Consider the following 18,723-nt stretch of genomic DNA (forward strand, 5'->3'; position numbering starts at 1 on the left):
CTAGCCTTTTTAGATGGTGAAATGTTGGAGGCAGGGCAAGGGAGAGCCGTCTTTACCGACAGTACACTCCACCTCCCTCTACTCCCCCACTTGTCCAGATCTAAGCTAACATCAGATTTTAACCATAAGCCCTATCAAATAAAAATGTTTTAAGCCTATTCTTAAAAGTAGACAAGGTGTCTGCCTCATGGACTAAGACTGGGAGCTGGTTCCACAGGAGAGGAGCCTGATAACTAAAAGATCTGCGTCCCATCCTAATTTTAGATATTCTGGGAACCACCAGTAAACCTGCAGTCTGGGAGCGAAGTGTTCGGTTAGGAACGTAAGGAACAATCAGATCACTGATGTATGATGGAACTTGATTATTAAGAGCTTTATTTGTGAGAAGAAGGATCTTAAAATCTATTCTGAATTTAACAGGTAGCCAATGTAGGGAAGCCAAGACAGGAGAGATATGATCTCTCTTTTTAATTCTCATCAGAACTCTAGCTGCAGCATTTTGGACAAGCTGAAGACTTTTAACTACATTCTGTGGACTTCCTGAGAGTAATGAATTACAGTAATCCAGTCTTGATGTAATAAATGCATGAACTAGTTTTTCAGCATCACTCCTGGAAAGGATGCTTCTAATCTTAGCAATATTCCGAAGGTGGAAAAAGGAAACCCTACAAACCTGATTAACTTGGGATTTGAATGACATGTCCTGGTCAAAAATAACACCACGGTCCCTTACTTTGTTCTCGGAGACTAATTTAATGCCATTCAGGTCAGGTGATTGACTAAGCAATTTCCTTTTCTGGATTTCTGGTCCAAAGATGAGAACTTCCATCTTGTCTTGATTTAAAAGCAAAAAGTTAAGAGTCATCCAATTTTTTATGTCCTCAAGACAAGCCTGTAATCTACCCAACCGATTAGGTTCATCAGGGTTAATGGATAAATATAGCTGAGTGTCGTCAGCATAACAGTGAAAGTTTATCCCATGATGTCTAATGATTTTACCAATTGGGAGCAAATATATAGTAAAAAGAATTGGCCCAAGCACTGAACCCTGTGGTACTCCACAAGTAACCCTGGAGTATGAAGAATATTTGTCATGTACATTTATACAATGAAATCTGTCAGACAGGTAGGATTTAAACCAGCCTAGCGCTGTTCCTTTGATCCCTACAACATGTTCAATCCTTTCTACAAGAACAAGAAAAGGGTGGTCCTACCTCAAGTGAAGGAGTTTAAGTATCTCGGGGTCTTGTTCACGAGTGAGGGTAGGAGGGATCGGGAGATCGACAGGCGGATTGGTTCAGCGTCTGCAGTGATGCGGACACTGAGCCGATCTGTCGTGGGGAAGAGGGAGCTGAGCCAGAAAGCCAGGCTCTCGATTTACCGGTCGATCTACGTCCCAATCCTCACCTATGGTCATGAGCTTTGGGTAATGACCGAAAGAACGAGATCGCGGATACAAGCGGCCGAAATGAGTTTCCTCCGTAGGGTGGCCGGGCTCAGCCTTAGAGATAGGGTGAGGAGCTCGGACATTCGGGAGGGACTCGGAGTAGAACCGCTGCTCCTCCGGATCGAAAGGAGCCAGTTGAGGTGGTTTGGGCATCTGGTCAGGATGCCTCCTGGACGCCTCCCCGGGGAGGTGTTTCGGGCATGTCCTGCCGGCAGAAGGCCCCCAGGTCGACCCAGGACACGTTGGAGAGGTTACATCTCCAATCTGGTCCGGGAACGCCTTGGGGTCCTGCCGGAGGAGCTGGTGGACAAGGCCGGGGAGAGGACGGCCTGGAGCTCCCTAATTGGTATGCTGCCCCCGCGACCCGGACCCGGATAAGCGGAGGAAGACGAAGATCATTAGTGTTTAAATGCTCACATACTTGGATGGCCACCATTTTCTCCAGGACTTTGGATAAAAATGGAAGGTTATATATTGGTCTATAATTCATTGGGTCATCTGGATCCAGAGAAGGCTTCTTAAGTGAAGGTTTGATTACAGCAACCTTAAAATCCTGTGGTACATATCCATTTACTAAGGATAGATTGATTATATCTAGAATGGGGGTAGTAACCAAAGGAAATGCATCTTTAAATAATTTGGTTGGGATTGGATCTAAAATGCAAGTGGAAAGTTTAGATGAAGCTAATATTTTTGATAACTCTGAAAGTTCAAGTGGATCAAAACGGTTCAAGCACAGATGAGGTTCTACAGTTACCTCTGATGCTGCCTCACTTACTGAGGAAGAAGAAATCACATTAGGGAGGATGCTAAAGATTTTGTTTCTAATAGAATTAATTTTTCTTGTGAAAAATCCCATAAAGTCGTTACTGCTGAGGGCTAAGGGAATAGATGGTTCAGAGCTATGATTCTGTGTAAGTTTGGCAACTGTACTGAAAAGAAATTTAGGATTATTCTTATTCTCCTCAATTAACACTGAGAAATAAGCAGTTCTTGTTTGTCTAAGCTTATTTTTATAAAGCACAAGACTATTTTTCGTGGATAGGTAGGCCTCCTCATGGTGCGTAGAGCGCCATGTTCTCTCCAATTTCCTAGAGTTTTGTTTTAAAGCTCGTAAATGAGAATTAAACCAGGGAGCCAACTTCCTGTCCCTAATTACCTTCTTTTTTAAAAGGGCAACATCATCTAATGCCACATGTAAAGAGGAAGTAACATTATGAACTAAGGCATCAGTTTGTGAGGGGCTAGAAAAGAAAATATTGCCCTCTGCTACGTTCCTCTGAGATGCAGAGGTCAGTAAAGATGGAACAGTTGATATAAAAGATGCAACAGCGTTGTCAGATAGAGACCGACTATAGTGAAATTTACTTTCATGTCTCGAGAACTCAGTTATAAAAAACTCAAAGGTTATCAGAAAGTGGTCCCAGAGGACTGGATTATGTGGAAAGATTGTTATTTCCTCTTACTCTATGCCATAAGTCAGCACAAGGTCTAATATATGATGGCAGGAGTGGGTGGAGCTATGTATTCTGTGAGTAAAACCAATTGAGTCTAAGATATTACTAAAGGGTACATTGAGACTATCATTTTCAATGTCCACATGAATATTAAAATCCCCCACTACAATGACCTTATCAGTAATTAGCACCAAATCAGATAAGAAATCAGAGATCTGATCCAAAAACTCAGAGTAAGGGCCTGGTGGACGATATAAAACTACAAACAAGAGTGGTTTTACAGTTTTGCAATCTGGATTAGGAAAACTAAGAATGAGATGTTCGAACGAACTGTAGCTATTAATTGGTAAGGGATTGATTAATAAGTCTGAATGAAAAATGGTTGCTACTCCTCCTCCTCGCCATGTACTTCGAGCAAAATGTTGATTTAAATAATTAAAAGGAGTTGACTCATTTAAGCTAACATAGTCCTCTTGCTGCAGCCAGGATTATGTGAGAGAGAGAGCAAAGAAATCTGATTATCACAAATCAAGTAACTAACAAAGTCTTAGAAAAAAATAGATCTAATGTTCAATAACCCACATTTAATTTTTCTAATTTTTGCTCAGTTGAATTTGTTCTAATATTTATGAGATTTCCATGATTTGCTTTATTAAGCCTGATATTTAATCTGTGTGATTTTGGCCGTGGGCAGGACACTGTCTCTATGGGGTAACGTGTGGGTAACAGTAAAGAAGCTGCAGAGGGGTGTGCATTTAGCAACAGAACACCACTGGTGTGAGACGTCTATTGCTCAATATCAAAAAAGGAGGAACAGCTGGCTGCTACCACTTCAAATTTAGGACTAACTAACAGAGTCCCAAAAAGAAAAACATCATCTGATTTCACAGACAACAAAAGACGCTTGGACCTAGAAAATGGCGACAGATGTTTAGCACTATCTCATTTCTGCTGGCATCACAGATTTCCGGTCCTGGCAGGAACGTGTCAGGGAAGAGATCCGGGGGTGGGGGTGGGGTGGGGGGTGTGTGTGTGTGTGTGTGGGGGGGGGGGGTCCGTGACCATGTTTGCCGTCTAAACCTAGCTTGTTTTGTAGATTTGCTATAACACAATAACAGATTTGTGAGTAAGTAAATAGGTTAGTAATTTTATTTATATAGCACTCATCACAGAAAGAGAATCACAAAGTGCTTCACAGTGATCAACAAAACAAGTCCTAAAGTTATAAAATCAAAATGCTTTTAAAAACAAAACAGCAAACTGGAGGAGTGAGCGCCTCGACTTTTATATCTGGTCTTTGGAACTTCTAGAAGTTCTGGTGTGTGGACCTGAGGGTTGGAGCATACAGCTTTAACAGTTCAGTAATATAGGGAGGAGCTTGACCATGTAGAGCATTGAAAGTTATAATCAGGATTCTAAAATGAACTCTAAAGTTAACGGGTAACCAGTGCAGAGACATTAGAATAGGAGTGATGTGTGCTCTTCTGTTTGCTCCAGTTAGGAGCCTCGCTGCAGAGTTCTGGACCAACCGAAGACAATCGAGGGCTTTTTTGTTCAAACATGTGAAAAGTGTGTTACAGTAATCTAGACGGGAGGAGACAAAGGCATGAGTAACCATTTCAAGTTCATGTTTTGACACCGACCTTCGCAGTTTGGAGATATTTCTTAAACGATAAAAACAGTTTTGGACCAATGTTTTTGAGTGACCTTCAAGAGACATTGATTGGTCAAAAATAACACCCAAAGTCCTTAAGTTTGTCTTGACGGCAGAGGATAAATTACCAAGTTTTAGACTAGTCAGGGGAACCATGCTCTCAGGGGCAATTATCAGACATTCAGTCTTTTCAGAGTTTAACTGAAAGAAGTTCTCTTCTAGCCAGCTGTGATAGCTGATAGACACTCTAGTTCAGACAGTTTATAGAACTCAGAATCCTTAAAGGAGCAGTACAGCTGAACATCATCTGCATTTGGGTGATAAGACACATTATGAAAAAAATCAATTATCTGTCCAAGAGGGTGTATGTACAGTAGAAACAAGGGTGGACCCAAAACAGAGCCTTGGGGGACAGAACAGATCGGTAGAATCTGACATGATTTGATTTATACAGACACTGTAAGTTCTGTTGGAAAGGTTCGATCTAAACCAGTCTAGAACAGTTCCAGAGATGCTTACCGTAGATCACATGATACATAAAATGTCATCTTTATTACAGCAGAGACCATGATTTTCTGTTTTATCTGGTTTCACAGACGGTTATGTGTCAACAACACTCCTTCTGCATTTGTGAGTTAGTCCTCCTCACTTCATTACAGCAGCCTAAAAATATGTGTATGTGTGTAAAAAAAATATATTTTTCATTTTCATTTACTTTAGGGAAGGAGACGTATATGATGACGTTGCCCATTCGTTTGGTAAGTTCAGAGATTTATATTTCACCAATTTCTTAAAATATAAAGTATATTTATAAAGTGTATTTTTAAATAAAACCCAAAGCCTCAGTCACTAAAGGTCTGTTTGTCTTTGTTCCAGATGTTTACGACAACGATTCTTCACACATAAATAAATAAAACCTGTCAAACTTCACAGTAACAGGCAAACTGTATTGAATAAAAAATGATTTTACTTAAGATGTCTATAAACCAGAAAGATATATTCATCTGGATACTCTGAAGACATTTAGAGGCTTTTGAAAAAATTGTACTGGTGAGAAATCTGACATTTTCTCTAAAACTCTTAAGCAAACTATCCTGGCAGCAACACACTCAATTATACGCTCATCAAACTACTGTAAGGAATAAAAAAAAAAACTATTTTCAGTTCTAAGACACAAAAGGTGTAAATGTTCGGTTTTGAGTTGTGTTCTTTCTGTAGGATGTTTTATTTATTTCGTGAACAGCAACATGAGTAACCGGCAAACTGAGATAAATTTACTGTTCATTGTTTTATTTTTTTAAACTGCTTGTATAGAAAATAAATACACTATTCCTGTTGCTTTGTGTATTTCTCCTCAGTGTAGGTAATTTAATATAATTTTTTTTATCTTTGTGGGTTTGGTTTTCATGTAAGAAGTTTGATCAAGTATACGATGAGGATAAGAGCAGAAAACAATCTAAATATGTTGTCATGGTGACAAATGACAATATAGTCACTGTTGGAGCTATTTGGGTTACTTACAGTTGTTGGGTTATTTATTGGGTTTAGTTGTTGGTTAATGATGATTTTATTTATTTATTTTTATTTTGCCTGTGAGAATCAGCCAGGATGAAATGAGTTGTTTTGTTTTCTATAAATATGGGGACTGGTGTTGGACCAGAATGCATTGGGGTGGGCCTATAGTTTTTTTTTTACCAGAGCAGGAGAAGCAGCAGGAAATGGAGATGTATATAGTACTTTCCAAGTTGGATGAATAAACACCAAAAATATTCAACAGTTAAGATCGTTTGGACATTGGACTTCTTTTTCCTGCGTACAGGATATCACTTCAGTGCAGCAGTGGCTTAAGGATTTAAAACCCTGAGGAAATTGGTTGGTTAAACAAGGAATTGCCACTAAAGTCACCAACAAATATTTTGACTGAAAACTGAGTAACACCTTTATAGCCCTTTTTAGAAGACACACCATGCTGGCAAATCAGCACAATACTGGCGATGCGGGAATTTGGCAGCGTTGCTTGGTAACATTACCGCAACGCATATTATGCCTTGGCGCAACAGAGGGAGGTGTCACAATCACATGGGGAGTTACTGACAAGCTCCGGCTGGCAACTATATTGAAAATGAAGTAAACACGGGCAGTAAGTTTTGCTTTCGTTAACAGAATCAGCTGAGATGATAAACTGGAGCGATGCAGAGCTCCACTCCATCAGAGCTGAAGCTCAGATCACCTGATCATTCACAGGGACTGTGGAGGACAGACACCTTTAGGATCAGCTTGTCAAAAAAACTTAATGAATTTAACTTTGATCGCAGTAAAAAAGCAAGTTATGTCCAAGTTAAATGGAAGTCCACGGCAGTACAAAGACCGCCCCATACATCTTTATAATGCCATAAAGCAATCTTTTGTAAAAAGGACACGATTGCACCACATCACCACCATGGTCTGGTCACTTATAAATGACGTAAGGCTCCCTGATGCCGACTCAGCATTGAGGCAAACTGGCCCCATCGTGTTCTAAAAGAGGCTTACGAGTCATGTTTGCAGTCTGTAAATTAATAAAATACACAATTTTGCTTTAATTTAAAGCTTAATGCTTGTAATGATGTACATAATGAGTCTAACAGAATCTAGTGATTAAGAAAAAATATTTATTCAAATTAAGGGTAACATTACAGTATAATACATCTGTTTATTTTGAGCAAATTTGGCGTGTATTAAAGAAGTATGCTCATACTTTTAAAAGCAGCACAAACACACGACAGGTCAGAGGAATGAAACAGATGTTTTTTTTCCCTCATTTACAAACAACGTAGACGCACATCTGCTGAATACAGCTCCAGTTATGGCTCTGCACAGGGAACAAAAAGAAAATTTTAACACACAACATAAATTTCTTATGCCCCAAAATAAAGAACAAAACATCAAAGATTGGAAAGTTACAATTACACTTTAACAACTCGTGCAACAAAATAAATACAGCTGAATATTTCCAGCACACCCTGAAGTAAAGTTATAATTTCTGGGTAGTAAATAAAGCAGAAAATAGCTATTAAAAAGGCTAAATTAGCTCAAGTATCTAGTGTCTTGAAAAGCTGATTTTCCAGCCGGAAGTCTCCAGATACGGATCAGGATCCAAACAATCTGTTAAATAAAGACATTTAACTGGTTAGGAATTTGGCACTTATATGGATATTCAGGAGATTTTCAACAAAATGTAAATAATAACAAATTGTAAACAAGTTTTGAAATAAACTGCATGGCAAATGGCTCTAAGCAGTTCAGCATCCAGCATCCAGTTTGTATCCAAAATTGCTAGTTTGTCATCGTCACCCCTCCTCAACAAAGTATTTTTAGTTATTTTCTTTTAAATCGGTCAGCAAATTAGAAAACATCACCCTGCCATTAAATCCAAGCTCCTTGGTTTTAAAGCTGGGGTTTAAGGAAGCCAAATGTAAGACCTTTAAAAACCGTTTTTAAGGCCACATTGATAAAAATTTAAGACCTCACATTCTCTGAATGGAAAACGGATGTGACCACACAAAACAATAGTTCTGTCCAAACCTTTAATTAGAACTGAAAGTCCTGAAAACTAACACAAATGTCACGGTAATTGCTCTGAAGAGGATGAAAGAACATGGATCACTAAACCTGCACATCCCCATGGCTCACACACAGCTAAAGTGGCTAATATGCATTCCTGAAAATAGCCTCCAACAAAACCAAATAAAATAAAGCAATCTTGTTGATTTTGTCTGGGGCATTTTTAAGATCTTTAGACTCTGGTTTTAAGGAGTAATTGTTATGGTTAAAGATCTGAATGCCTTATTTACAGGAATTCAAATATAAGACTTTTAAAGACCCATGAATACCCTCATCAGATCCTGCACAGAAGGGTTACTCACAAGATCATGCAGAACATGATGAAGATATTCCACAGAGCGATGAAGATCCTAAAGTATCGCAAGCTGAGCAGGAACTCTCTGATGTTGTCACCTAAAAGCAAGAAACAGCTCATAAGTCCTGCAAATAACATCTGACTAGAGCACAATTATTACTACAGTTTTTAATTCTGCAAAATATTTTGACTGTCTTTTGGAACACCACTGTCAAACAAATGTTGTTTAAGGACTAAAGAGGCCTCTAAACATGCTTCATTTGCTAGTGGTAGCTAGCTCCCAACACTGAAAGTCTGATCATTTAAAAGAAAATCTATTTCATTTCTTGCTGTAGAGAACTTTTTCCTTAATTTAACCAATTTCTCCAACTTACTACATACACACCTGTGGTTGGAGCTCCAGAATCATCTCCAAACCCTTGCGCGTCTTTCCTCTTCCTGCAAAACATTTGCAGTTAACATCAAACAAGAGTATTCACCTGTTTTTAGACCTCGATACTTATTTAAAGTACTTACAGCTTGAAGTTCAGCACAGCCCCCGCATTTACCAGCAGAGTCCTAATAAACGAACATAAAAACCGGGTTTGTTTAGAGGAAATGTGGCTTTCTTTACCTGAAGAGCTAACGTTGTTAGCTGCTGAGCTGGCATTAACATTTCACGTATTACAGCACTTTCCTACCAGCAGCATACAACACAACAACACACAAACACAACATAAATTCACAAGCACTATGATGTTGCGTAAAAATAAGAAAACAAATGATAAATTACCCAAATATTAAGAGATCCGCGATCATCTTGCTAACAACGCAAACGTCTCACTTCCGTGTTTCTTGACGCACTCGAAAACGTAGCCTATGAAAAGTTAGAACGCGCTCTGGGGAGGCTAATGACATTCTGTCCTGCGTTTTGACTGTAAGGTGCTTTCCAGTTTGATTTTTCACCCATTTGTTGCAAAAAAGAACAAGATTCAAGTCTTAATTGATTTGAATGACTTTATTGTAAGAAGTGGTGGAAGTATAAATATAAATTTCAAAGGCTGTAAAACTTAAATAACGTCTAAATATTGCTTGAAATTGTGCCTTAAAGATTAAACTTAGGAATATTTTACCCCACAATACACCGTTAGGGACAGAATGCGGATAGACAGGCAGTAAATTCAGACGACTCAGCTAAATACCAAATAAAGAGCCACCATAACAATTAAATATATGTTTTGTAACACTAGGATACGCAGTGGTTTCAAATCAGTTGGATTTCTTTGTCTATTTCAGATACGCTTCTATTTGTTAGCTATAGATGTAGATTAAAATATTTCAGAAATTTGTTCATGTCTCTTAACAAACTTTGTAGTCACAGCAGGAATTCTGTGAGGTAAAATGTGTACGTTTTCAGTGTAAACTATAGGCATTGTTTCAATAAATGAAAATAAAAAAAATCATTAAGGAAAAATGCAATTTAATTCGTTTTTATTTATTTATTTATTTACGTATTTATCATTTGTTATGAGGATCTTAACGTTTTACCAGAAGATGTAATGCAGTGAACTCCCTGTAAGGACAATAATGTTGAGGATTTGAAATACAAGGCTGATGCTGTGAAGCTTTGGTTCTATCTAAAAAAAAAAAAGAACTAAAACATATTTAACTTAAAATAATGTGTGCACAAGTTGTTGAAGGATCTACCTAGAATGGGCATAATTAAGACAAACATTATATTGGGATTATTCTTTGAGTCCAAAAAAAAGTTATTTCTTTCTTTCTGCTGCCCTCTAGTGGACATAAACATCATTCGTCTTTTAAAGAGACAGCAACTGTACTAATGCTGATGATAAATACCATACATTTTTTCTAAAACAAGATTAAATATGAGTGATGTGCATTAAGCCAGTTTTTGGCATCATTTTCTCGTTTATTTTTGTATTCCTGCTTCATTTAGAATAAAAAAAACATTACATTAGATCCGGTGATTTAGCCACGAGAGGCGATGCATAATCTGATCCGGATTATGAATGTGTGTTGATATTTATGAACGACTGAATTAATCTAGGTCCATATTAATCATGGGCGCGTGCATGGGGTTTTATTATGACTCCTGTCGAACAGCGTCTCGTGGCCCAGTCTAGTGATTATAATAGACGCCCTACAGAAACAAGCCTTGTGTTGTTTTCCTGCTCGCCTCTGAAGCAGCTGAGACCTGCCGTGGCCCTGAAAAAGCGGAGCAGCTGGATGAGGATGAGGATGGTGCAGCTCTGGATCTGAGAGGTATTAATAGGAGGGTTTGAGTGTCAGGCTTTCACTTGGAGACCGGGGGGCTCGGTGGAGATACCCACGGTGGACAGCGGGCTTCTGCTGGAGGGGTTCCGATCCAGACTGCGCAGTTGGAATAAAGAAGAAAAAGCTGCTCATCAGCCATGGAAAACGTGCTGGCAGTTCTTAATCTGGGCGATTTTGCCCATGCGTTCTCCAAAATGGGAATGTTTCCCGTCTTTGATGTCGCTTATTACATCGTTTCCATCCTTTACCTTAAATATGAGCCAGGTGAGTGCGTTCACACTTGTCAGGATGACCTCATTTAAGTAATCGTTTGACCTTTAAATTAAGTTTTTACAAAGAAAGACACGTTTGTAATAATAAAATCAAGATTTCTATTGCTATGTTAAGATAATACCAGACTGAGCTGCTTCAAATCATTGTTTTGGGTTTGTTGAGTTCTAAGGCTGTTTTCTGTTAATAACCTCTCCTTATAAAGCTTGACCTGTTACATAAACTGCAGCAGGCAGCACCTCTGCAGCTCTGCTCGGTTTTGGGTGAGAAACTGTGTTGATGCTGCATGCCTGACCTCCTTTAGGTAACTTGTGGGAAACCAGTCAAAGCAAAACCAACCTCTCATTAGATGTTTTTTTAAGATTTGTCTCACTAGATCTCCAGAGTCTAAAAGAGGATGAAACCTGAGCGAAGGCCTGTGCATACCAGAAATTAATAGAAGAGCCTGAAATAGATGGAGATAGTGTGTCTCTAAAAGCCGCCTCCAGCTAAAGTTTTCTAACGCAGTTTCAGGGTTTTTATCAGCAGTGAGCTGGAAAGCTAAAATATGTTGTTGGGCTAAACCACTTTTCGTCACTCTGAATTCAAAGTTTTGGTTGTTTTCTTTTATTTCTCTTGAACTTTCAGGGAAGATGCTCACACATCATGCTATAAAAGGAGGCACTGATTTATTTCACGTTTTAAAACCAGGCTGAAGCAAAAGGTCATTAATGGTCTTTAGCACACAGAGTTTCAGTCATTTTTAGTGATGAATGTGTGAAGTTGGAAAGCTGTTATTTTATGCCCCGTCTCTGTTCCAGTAGTTCCTGATGATAGTTTACTATGGCGATGGAACAGTGGGCATTTAGTGTGTTCATAAAGTGTGAACACTCAGCCAGAATTAATGACAAATATTCCTAAAGTAAAAAGAAAGAAAAAAAGAAAAGAAATCTTCAGGAGTGAAGACTGGAAAAGGGGATCAGCTTGTTTCAGCTCCAAACTACATAATCAGGGAGCATTGTGGGTAATGTAGGTTTTGGCACAAAGTACAGGAATTAACATGAAATAAGACTTTTTCAGATTTTTGTCATTGCAAATGATGTGCTTTCAGTCTAAAAAGTTATGAGCAATGTGCTAAACCTTAGCATAGCAGTAGTTAGCAGTTACATGAACTGAAAATTGTCTTTACTTCTTGTTAAAATAATTAAATTACATGTTTTTACACCACTCAGCTACAGGTAAAGTCAGCATGTTCCTGAGTGTATTTTCATTTCTGTGATTTGACTGTCAAATGACTCACAGCAGCTCCTGTGACATCACTGTTTATGCGTCCGCCAGACTAGTGAACAAGTTCACAGAACATGCTCCAGCAGCACATGAATGAGTTTTAAATGGTGGGGTAAATAGAGACAAGTGTGGGGTCAGAGGTCAAGCCAGGCCCAACGGTTAGACGTATTTATAGCATAACAGCATTACTCAGGATCAGATTGCTGTCAGGCTGGGCGGTAGCCACACCACGATGCCCTCACCCACCTGTTGTTGGAGATTTGTGCTCACATCTCACTTTACTGGATGTGTCTAACAACGTTAAAGCAGCTTTAAATGTCTAAAAATCTTTGGACATAAACATTTGTGCATTTGCACAAATTATATTGATGGTTGATGTTTCTTTTCATTTTAAGAAAATTGTCGTTGAATCTGCAGACTGAGAACAGAACTGGAATCAGCGGTCTTCAGCCATGAAAGAGAAACAAAACCATACGCATACAAAGATGCATTTAGAAAAAGGCATGTGGGGAAAATAAAGATAAAACCTGATGCAAAACCTCCAGGATTGGACAAAAAAATGACCAAAATGAGCACAAGCATGCAGAGGAAAATGCAAATGGGAATTATTTTAAAGTATGAAGATACAATTTAATACTACGTGGAATAAAAAAACAAGTATCTGTTATGTTGTTTGGAAATAAAAATGATCAAAGGTGCCAAATATTAAAAATAGGACACAAAATGACCAAAAATCGTATTTGTTCAGATGTTTTTGTTAGTTCATTTAGTTTTAATGGAGTTTTGGCAGCCAGTGACATGAAACCAGTTCCCACACCTGTTGTGTTATGAGTTCAATAGTTTAACACATAAAAAATGATACTACATATTTAATCTGTTTGTAAAACTGAGGGGCTGCTATGCAGTGTGGTTATTTGTAACTGTATAAACATCAGTGTCATTATCTGGAGTCAATATCACTCCAGGATGCAAATGTGCGCTATCAGGGTGTGTCCAAGAGGGCGTGATGGGGCGTGGACAAAGAGAGCGCTCACAGACACACGCTGGATCCACTGATAACACACACACACACACGGTTGGTTTGTGCGATCCATCAGTTTCATCAAATTTAATTCTTCAGTAAAAATCAAAATAATCACAATGCTCTGTTATTGTCAGAGGCGGCCATTTCTAAAACAGCTATTTCTTTTAGAAAGTTGTTATTACCTTGATTTTTAACAATAATTACAAAACTCCACATGAAACATACACAGAAACATAACATGCACGTTGGTAAACAACAGTTTTATATCTAAAATGTTGATTTTGATCGTTTTAAAGAAAAACATATTGGAATGTGTTTTGGATGCAGTGTTCTTTTATGACCACTAGATGACGCCAATGTCAAATATGAAAAAAATTCTTTTTCCACCCCAAAATATGAAAATAAATAAATACTAAAGTGATTGAAAAAAATCATTGACTCACTAGCGTACCCTCTTAAATAAAAACAACATATGTGATCTGTTTTATCAGCTGTCCTTGACGTCTCGGCCACTGTGTTGCAGGCTCAGTTGAGGTTTCTCGTAGGAGTCCCGTGGCCTCTTGGCTCTGTGCCATGCTCTACTGCTTTGGCAGTTACATCCTAGCAGACATCATGCTTGGAAGCAGCCCCATCGACTATTTCCAACACAACAGTCACATCTTGCTGGCATCAGCTGTCTGGTGAGAACATACCTTTTCACGGGGAAAGGGAGATTTGCCCTCCTGTAGATTACTATGACTTTATGAACAACTTTTAAGTTAACTTCTTTGTCATTATTTGCTAAAACATACACCCTCTTGCCACTTTTTGTATAGGTATCTCATCTTTTACTGCCCCCTGAACCTTTTCTATAAATGCGTGGCCTTCCTGCCGGTCAAACTGGTTCTGGTCGCTCTGAAGGAGGTCGTCCGCACCCGTAAGATTGCTGCAGGTGTTCACCACGCCCACCATGCCTACCATCATGGTTTCTTCATTATGGTGATTGTCGGATATGTCAAAGGTCAGTTGTATGTTTTAAATGTGTAAATATTTTTAAGGGTATGCATTAATGCATGAAAAAAAATCCATCCACCCATTTTGTGTTAGTTTAGGTATTATAAGCCTTAAACGAGCAAGTTTCAAGAAGTCCTTGTATGTGTTGTCACAAAAAGGGAAATTTGTGTAAACCCCCTCTCCGGAAGGTGGAGTAGTGTCTCAACTCTCCTTATCGAATATCAGAGCTTCTTAGCTTATAGCAGCCAGAGTGAGTGGGTGGGTGGGGGGGGCGTGGCTAGTTTCAGCCCTGAAACTACTCATTATGAAAGGTACTGAACATGTCAAGAATAATTCTGCTGAACTCACTTCATGTGAGAGGGATTTTGTGCAAAGAATGAACAGTTTTTTTTCTGAACCATAGATTTTTAAATAGCTCTAAAATGTCTCCTTTAACAGCAAACCGTTCGCCATAGGGAATGCAGAGCAGCTGGCACCAAACTGCCAGCACTGGAAACAACTGGTACACCTGGTAGGCTCAACGCACTGGTGCGGGACGACATCCGACCCTTCGTAGGAGCCTTGATGATTTAACAGCAAAGTGGGACAGATTGGAAAAACTTCACAAATACTCAAAAACCTCATTATTATTGTACCTCCTCTCACATTTTTATGGAGTGTTTTACGGATCAGAAACAGTCATAAATATGTATGTAAAGCTCTTGTTTCTTACTGTCCTGCCTCATACAGAAAGAGGTCCTGCAGGTGGTGAAAAGATCTCAAAGACATAAACAGGAAGCAGACTTCTTTTGGCCTCATTTTTCCCCTTTCTGTCTATTTTTATCCTCTCAGGATCTGGAGTAGCCCTTATGTCCAATTTTGAGCAGCTGCTGCGCGGTGTGTGGAGGCCTGAGACCAACGAGGTCCTCAGCATGTCATTGTGAGTGTGTGTGTGTGTGTGTGTGCGTGTGTAAAGTACAATTCTACCTGCATTCTTCACAAGGATTTGTAAAGAAAACTTTCTTATATTGGACAAGGATAGAAGACCAAATCAGCTCCATCAGCAGCAGTCTGCTGTCCAACTGAATGACTGTTTATGTTCTCTCCAGCCCAACTAAGGCCAGCCTGTATGGAGCAATCCTTTTCACACTGCAGGAAGCTCACTGGCTGCCTGTGTCCAAGAGCACCCTCATCCTTGTTTTCACCCTCTTTATGGCCACGTGCAAGGTAAGATTCAAATCATGTGTTCCTGTGAGAATGTGATTCAACAAAATCAAATGTCCAGTGTTTAAATCTATCTGGGCCTGCAAAGACACTGTTCTGTTATATGTGGGTCAGAGCTCTCGTGTTTTATATTTAGCGTGTGCTTTGGGCGAGTCGTGATGAGCAGGTCAGAAAGAGTTCAGACCTTGACTTCGGGATTCATTTTTTTGTAATTTATTTCATCAGAAAAATTACTACAACAAAACACCAGAAATTTATAGCACACTTGTGATCGAACCTGCAACCATCCGATTACCGGACAGCCCGCTTTATTGTACTGATCGAGTGCAGCGGACCAGTAACACAACTCAACAGCGTGCATGCGCGTGCACACACACACACACACACACACACACACACACACACACACACACAAACACACGCGCGCGCGCACACACACACACACACACACACACACACACACACACACACACACACACAAATGGTGCATGTGTGTGTGTGTTAAGACACTCATACTTAGTTTTCTGCTACATTTAAGACATTAGTTTTAACTAAGGGTGTATGTGTACATTCTGTGTGTGTGTGTGTGCTAAACTAAGTTAAACTAAATTAAACCCTTCATTACTTGTTCATCCAAGAAGAGGGTCCACATAGGTATCTTAGATCCATCAAACATTAATCTCTGTAATTGTTATGCAATTTTATGCACTCACTCACTCACTCACTCACTCACTCACTCACTCACTCACTCACTCACTCACTCACTCACTCACCTTGTTAACCACTTTATTCTCCTGGTGGTGGAAACCCGATTAAAGACTCGCACGCATGGGGAGAACATGCAAACCTCACATGGAAAGGCTGCAGCTGGGATTCGAACCTAGCACCTTGTTGCTGCAACAGTGCTAACCAGCTGTACCACCATGAAGCCCAAACCTGATTCATTTGCAGCTAATTTCATTTCCCATTGTCATCCACAAAGATTTCACATTTTGCAAAGCGGGACACTATTCAAACCCTAACAGACCAGCGATAAATCACAGTTAGGCATCAAGTCAATGTATTTTTTAATTTCTGAGAAAACACAAATTGCAGTTTGAGCCTGATGCTGTGTTTACAGTTTACACATCTCACACACTTTCAGTGTCGTTATTTCATGCGTGAACAACAAATGAACAAACCAGTTGCTGACAGCTCAGATAAAGAGCCAGCTCTGTGCAGAAATCAAGACTTTCCTGATCAATTGGGGAAGAAATATGATTTCTCATTCTTCATTCTGTAAGCATAGCATCACTGATCAACCAGCAACCCAGCTCCCTTCAACACTAAGATTCATTAGTCGTAATCATTTCTTTTTTTTTTTACATCAGTTCAACCTTGAATAACTAAAAAATAAACACATGTATCAGTAACTGTCCTCGTTAGATAAATCAAACACGTAGATCTAAGTGTGTCCGTGTCTTTGTCCTCTCAGGTGGTGATGACCGCCCGTCACTCTCATGGCTCTCCCTTCACGCTCATTGAATCCTGGGTTTGCCACCTGCTGTTCGGTTCTCCTCTCTCCACCAATGAGGAAGACAACCACCATGCTCCTGCCGCCGCTGCACCAACTTCTCCTCTGAAAAGCAAAGAGGAGCTGAGTGAAGGCGCTCGCAAGAGGAAGGCCAAGAAAGCCGAGTAGGACATCACGAAACTGTGTCTGATTTTCCCGGACATTGTCTGCGTGATGGGACCTCCTGTTCCCTTTTCGGAGGAGCGAGGCAGTTTGTTCTTTCTACAAAGAGCCTTTCTGTTGGAGCAACACGGTGCTTTCATTTTACATAGGTGGAGGACTCTGTAAATACCAAGGAAAAGGTCTCACACCACAACCTGACCTGGATTTGTATTTGTGTGTGAACAGCTGTGCTGACTCAGGAGCGACGTGGTCTCATTAGGACGACCACGGGTCCTCATCGGTGTTACAGGATGTAGGTGGTTTCCTTTTAGTCCGTAAAAGTATTTTAAAAGTTCAGGAAGGAAATAAAATAAATTCATTTTGAATCATTCAGAAATGTAAATGAGAACAAAGCATTATGTGAAAGAACAGTTTTGCTTTTTACACTGAAAAAAAAAGAGATTTTCTTTATCTTTAAATAAAATAAAGAAAAACATTGAATTCTGGTGGTTTTTGTTTTTATTTTCAAAACACTTAACCTAAAATGAAGTTTGAGCTTACATGCTGCAGTCTGCTTCTAGCATGTTTCCTGCATGTTTTAGATCATGAACACAGCTGATCTCTTTAATTTAGAGATTAATTGCTCCAGCAGAAACCAATGAAGGCTGAGGAGATGTTTCAGCTGTTAGATTAAAGTGTTAAAAAGACAAACTCACAGCGAGGAGATAGATTTGGCCTTCAGTTTGGCCAGAGTATTAATAATGGACACTAGGGAGTGCTAAAAGCAAGCAAAACTGCATAGTGTGCCTTTAACTCCTCTGCCAAGGTTGCTCCAACATGAACACTTGCAAACTTTAAGTATAAGAGAACCACAAAAACTAACTCATAACCTGAAGATTACATGAGAACAGAGTTTTTAAGGAATAGCCAAGAGAATCTGGCAAAGAGGTGAAGAAACTGAGGACTATTTGTGCAGGAAGGGGTGAAAACTAGATGGGAACCTCAAAGCAGTACACCTGATTAATATCTGATGCACACTCACTAAACTCATTTTGCACAAAATATAAATGTTTTAAATGTGTTTGCAAAATAAATGAAGTTTTTGCATTTAAGGCATGATAAGTGTGTCTTTTAGCTTCTGACTGCTTAAAAATTTTTGTTTTTGATTAGCATCTTTTCATTCAAGCAGCTGCTTCCCTAACGGCACAAATAAATGCAAAAATTAAATAATTTAACACATCTTCACATCTAGTTGTAGTTGACATGATGGACCTCTAAGACTGGAAACAGGAAAGGTCTGAGGTGCACCTGAGGTCACATCCCGACATGAACAATTTGGTGACAGGAAATGAAAGCTTATGCATTTGAAGGTTACAGTTTTACGTGTCGATACCATCTATGTGTAGAGTTGAGTGAGTTTATATGTCATGCTATGGATTGTGCACAATAATTATTGCAAGGCATGGTATTTGACCATCTGCAAACATTTGACTGAAATGCCACTTTTCTCCAGAACAAGGGGTTAGATTTAGTTTGCAGAAACAAGGATCTACTTTGGAATAAGATGTTCTGCAGCTGAA

At 39.3% G+C, this 18,723-nt stretch overlaps 3 protein-coding genes across 3 annotated transcripts in view; 2 read left to right on the top strand and 1 right to left on the bottom strand.

Annotated features, from left to right (window-relative positions):
• The window catches only part of si:ch73-40i7.2 (FYN-binding protein 1), a 25,761-nt gene extending 18,658 nt beyond the window's left edge, over window positions 1-7,103 (top strand). The window contains exons 14-16 of the mRNA XM_015970797.3: window positions 5,155-5,188; window positions 5,279-5,316; window positions 5,435-7,103. Of these exons, the coding sequence (XP_015826283.3) occupies window positions 5,155-5,188; window positions 5,279-5,316; window positions 5,435-5,472 (110 nt within the window). The 3' untranslated portion in view covers window positions 5,473-7,103. The remainder of the gene's footprint in view (window positions 1-5,154; window positions 5,189-5,278; window positions 5,317-5,434) is intronic.
• Window positions 7,104-7,189: 86 nt separating this feature from the next.
• Window positions 7,190-9,336, bottom strand: smim7 (small integral membrane protein 7). Its single transcript, XM_015970798.3, has 5 exons — window positions 9,229-9,336; window positions 8,973-9,014; window positions 8,842-8,894; window positions 8,464-8,554; window positions 7,190-7,702 (listed from the first exon to the last, which is right to left on the bottom strand). Exons 1-5 carry the CDS (start codon window positions 9,252-9,254, stop codon window positions 7,687-7,689), a joined length of 228 nt encoding a protein of 75 aa, XP_015826284.1. The 5' UTR covers window positions 9,255-9,336; the 3' UTR covers window positions 7,190-7,686.
• Window positions 9,337-10,638: 1,302 nt separating this feature from the next.
• tmem38a (transmembrane protein 38A) lies at window positions 10,639-17,644 on the top strand. Its single transcript, XM_015970800.3, has 6 exons — window positions 10,639-10,997; window positions 13,817-13,973; window positions 14,109-14,293; window positions 15,118-15,205; window positions 15,375-15,492; window positions 16,964-17,644. The coding sequence occupies exons 1-6, from the start codon at window positions 10,871-10,873 to the stop codon at window positions 17,168-17,170; spliced, it is 882 nt and encodes a 293-aa protein (XP_015826286.1). The 5' UTR covers window positions 10,639-10,870; the 3' UTR covers window positions 17,171-17,644.
• The last annotated feature ends 1,079 nt before the right edge of the window (window positions 17,645-18,723 follow it).

The sequence above is a fragment of the Nothobranchius furzeri genome, chromosome 8, assembly GCF_043380555.1.
Source record: "Nothobranchius furzeri strain GRZ-AD chromosome 8, NfurGRZ-RIMD1, whole genome shotgun sequence".
Classification (NCBI taxonomy): Eukaryota; Metazoa; Chordata; class Actinopteri; order Cyprinodontiformes; family Nothobranchiidae; genus Nothobranchius; species Nothobranchius furzeri.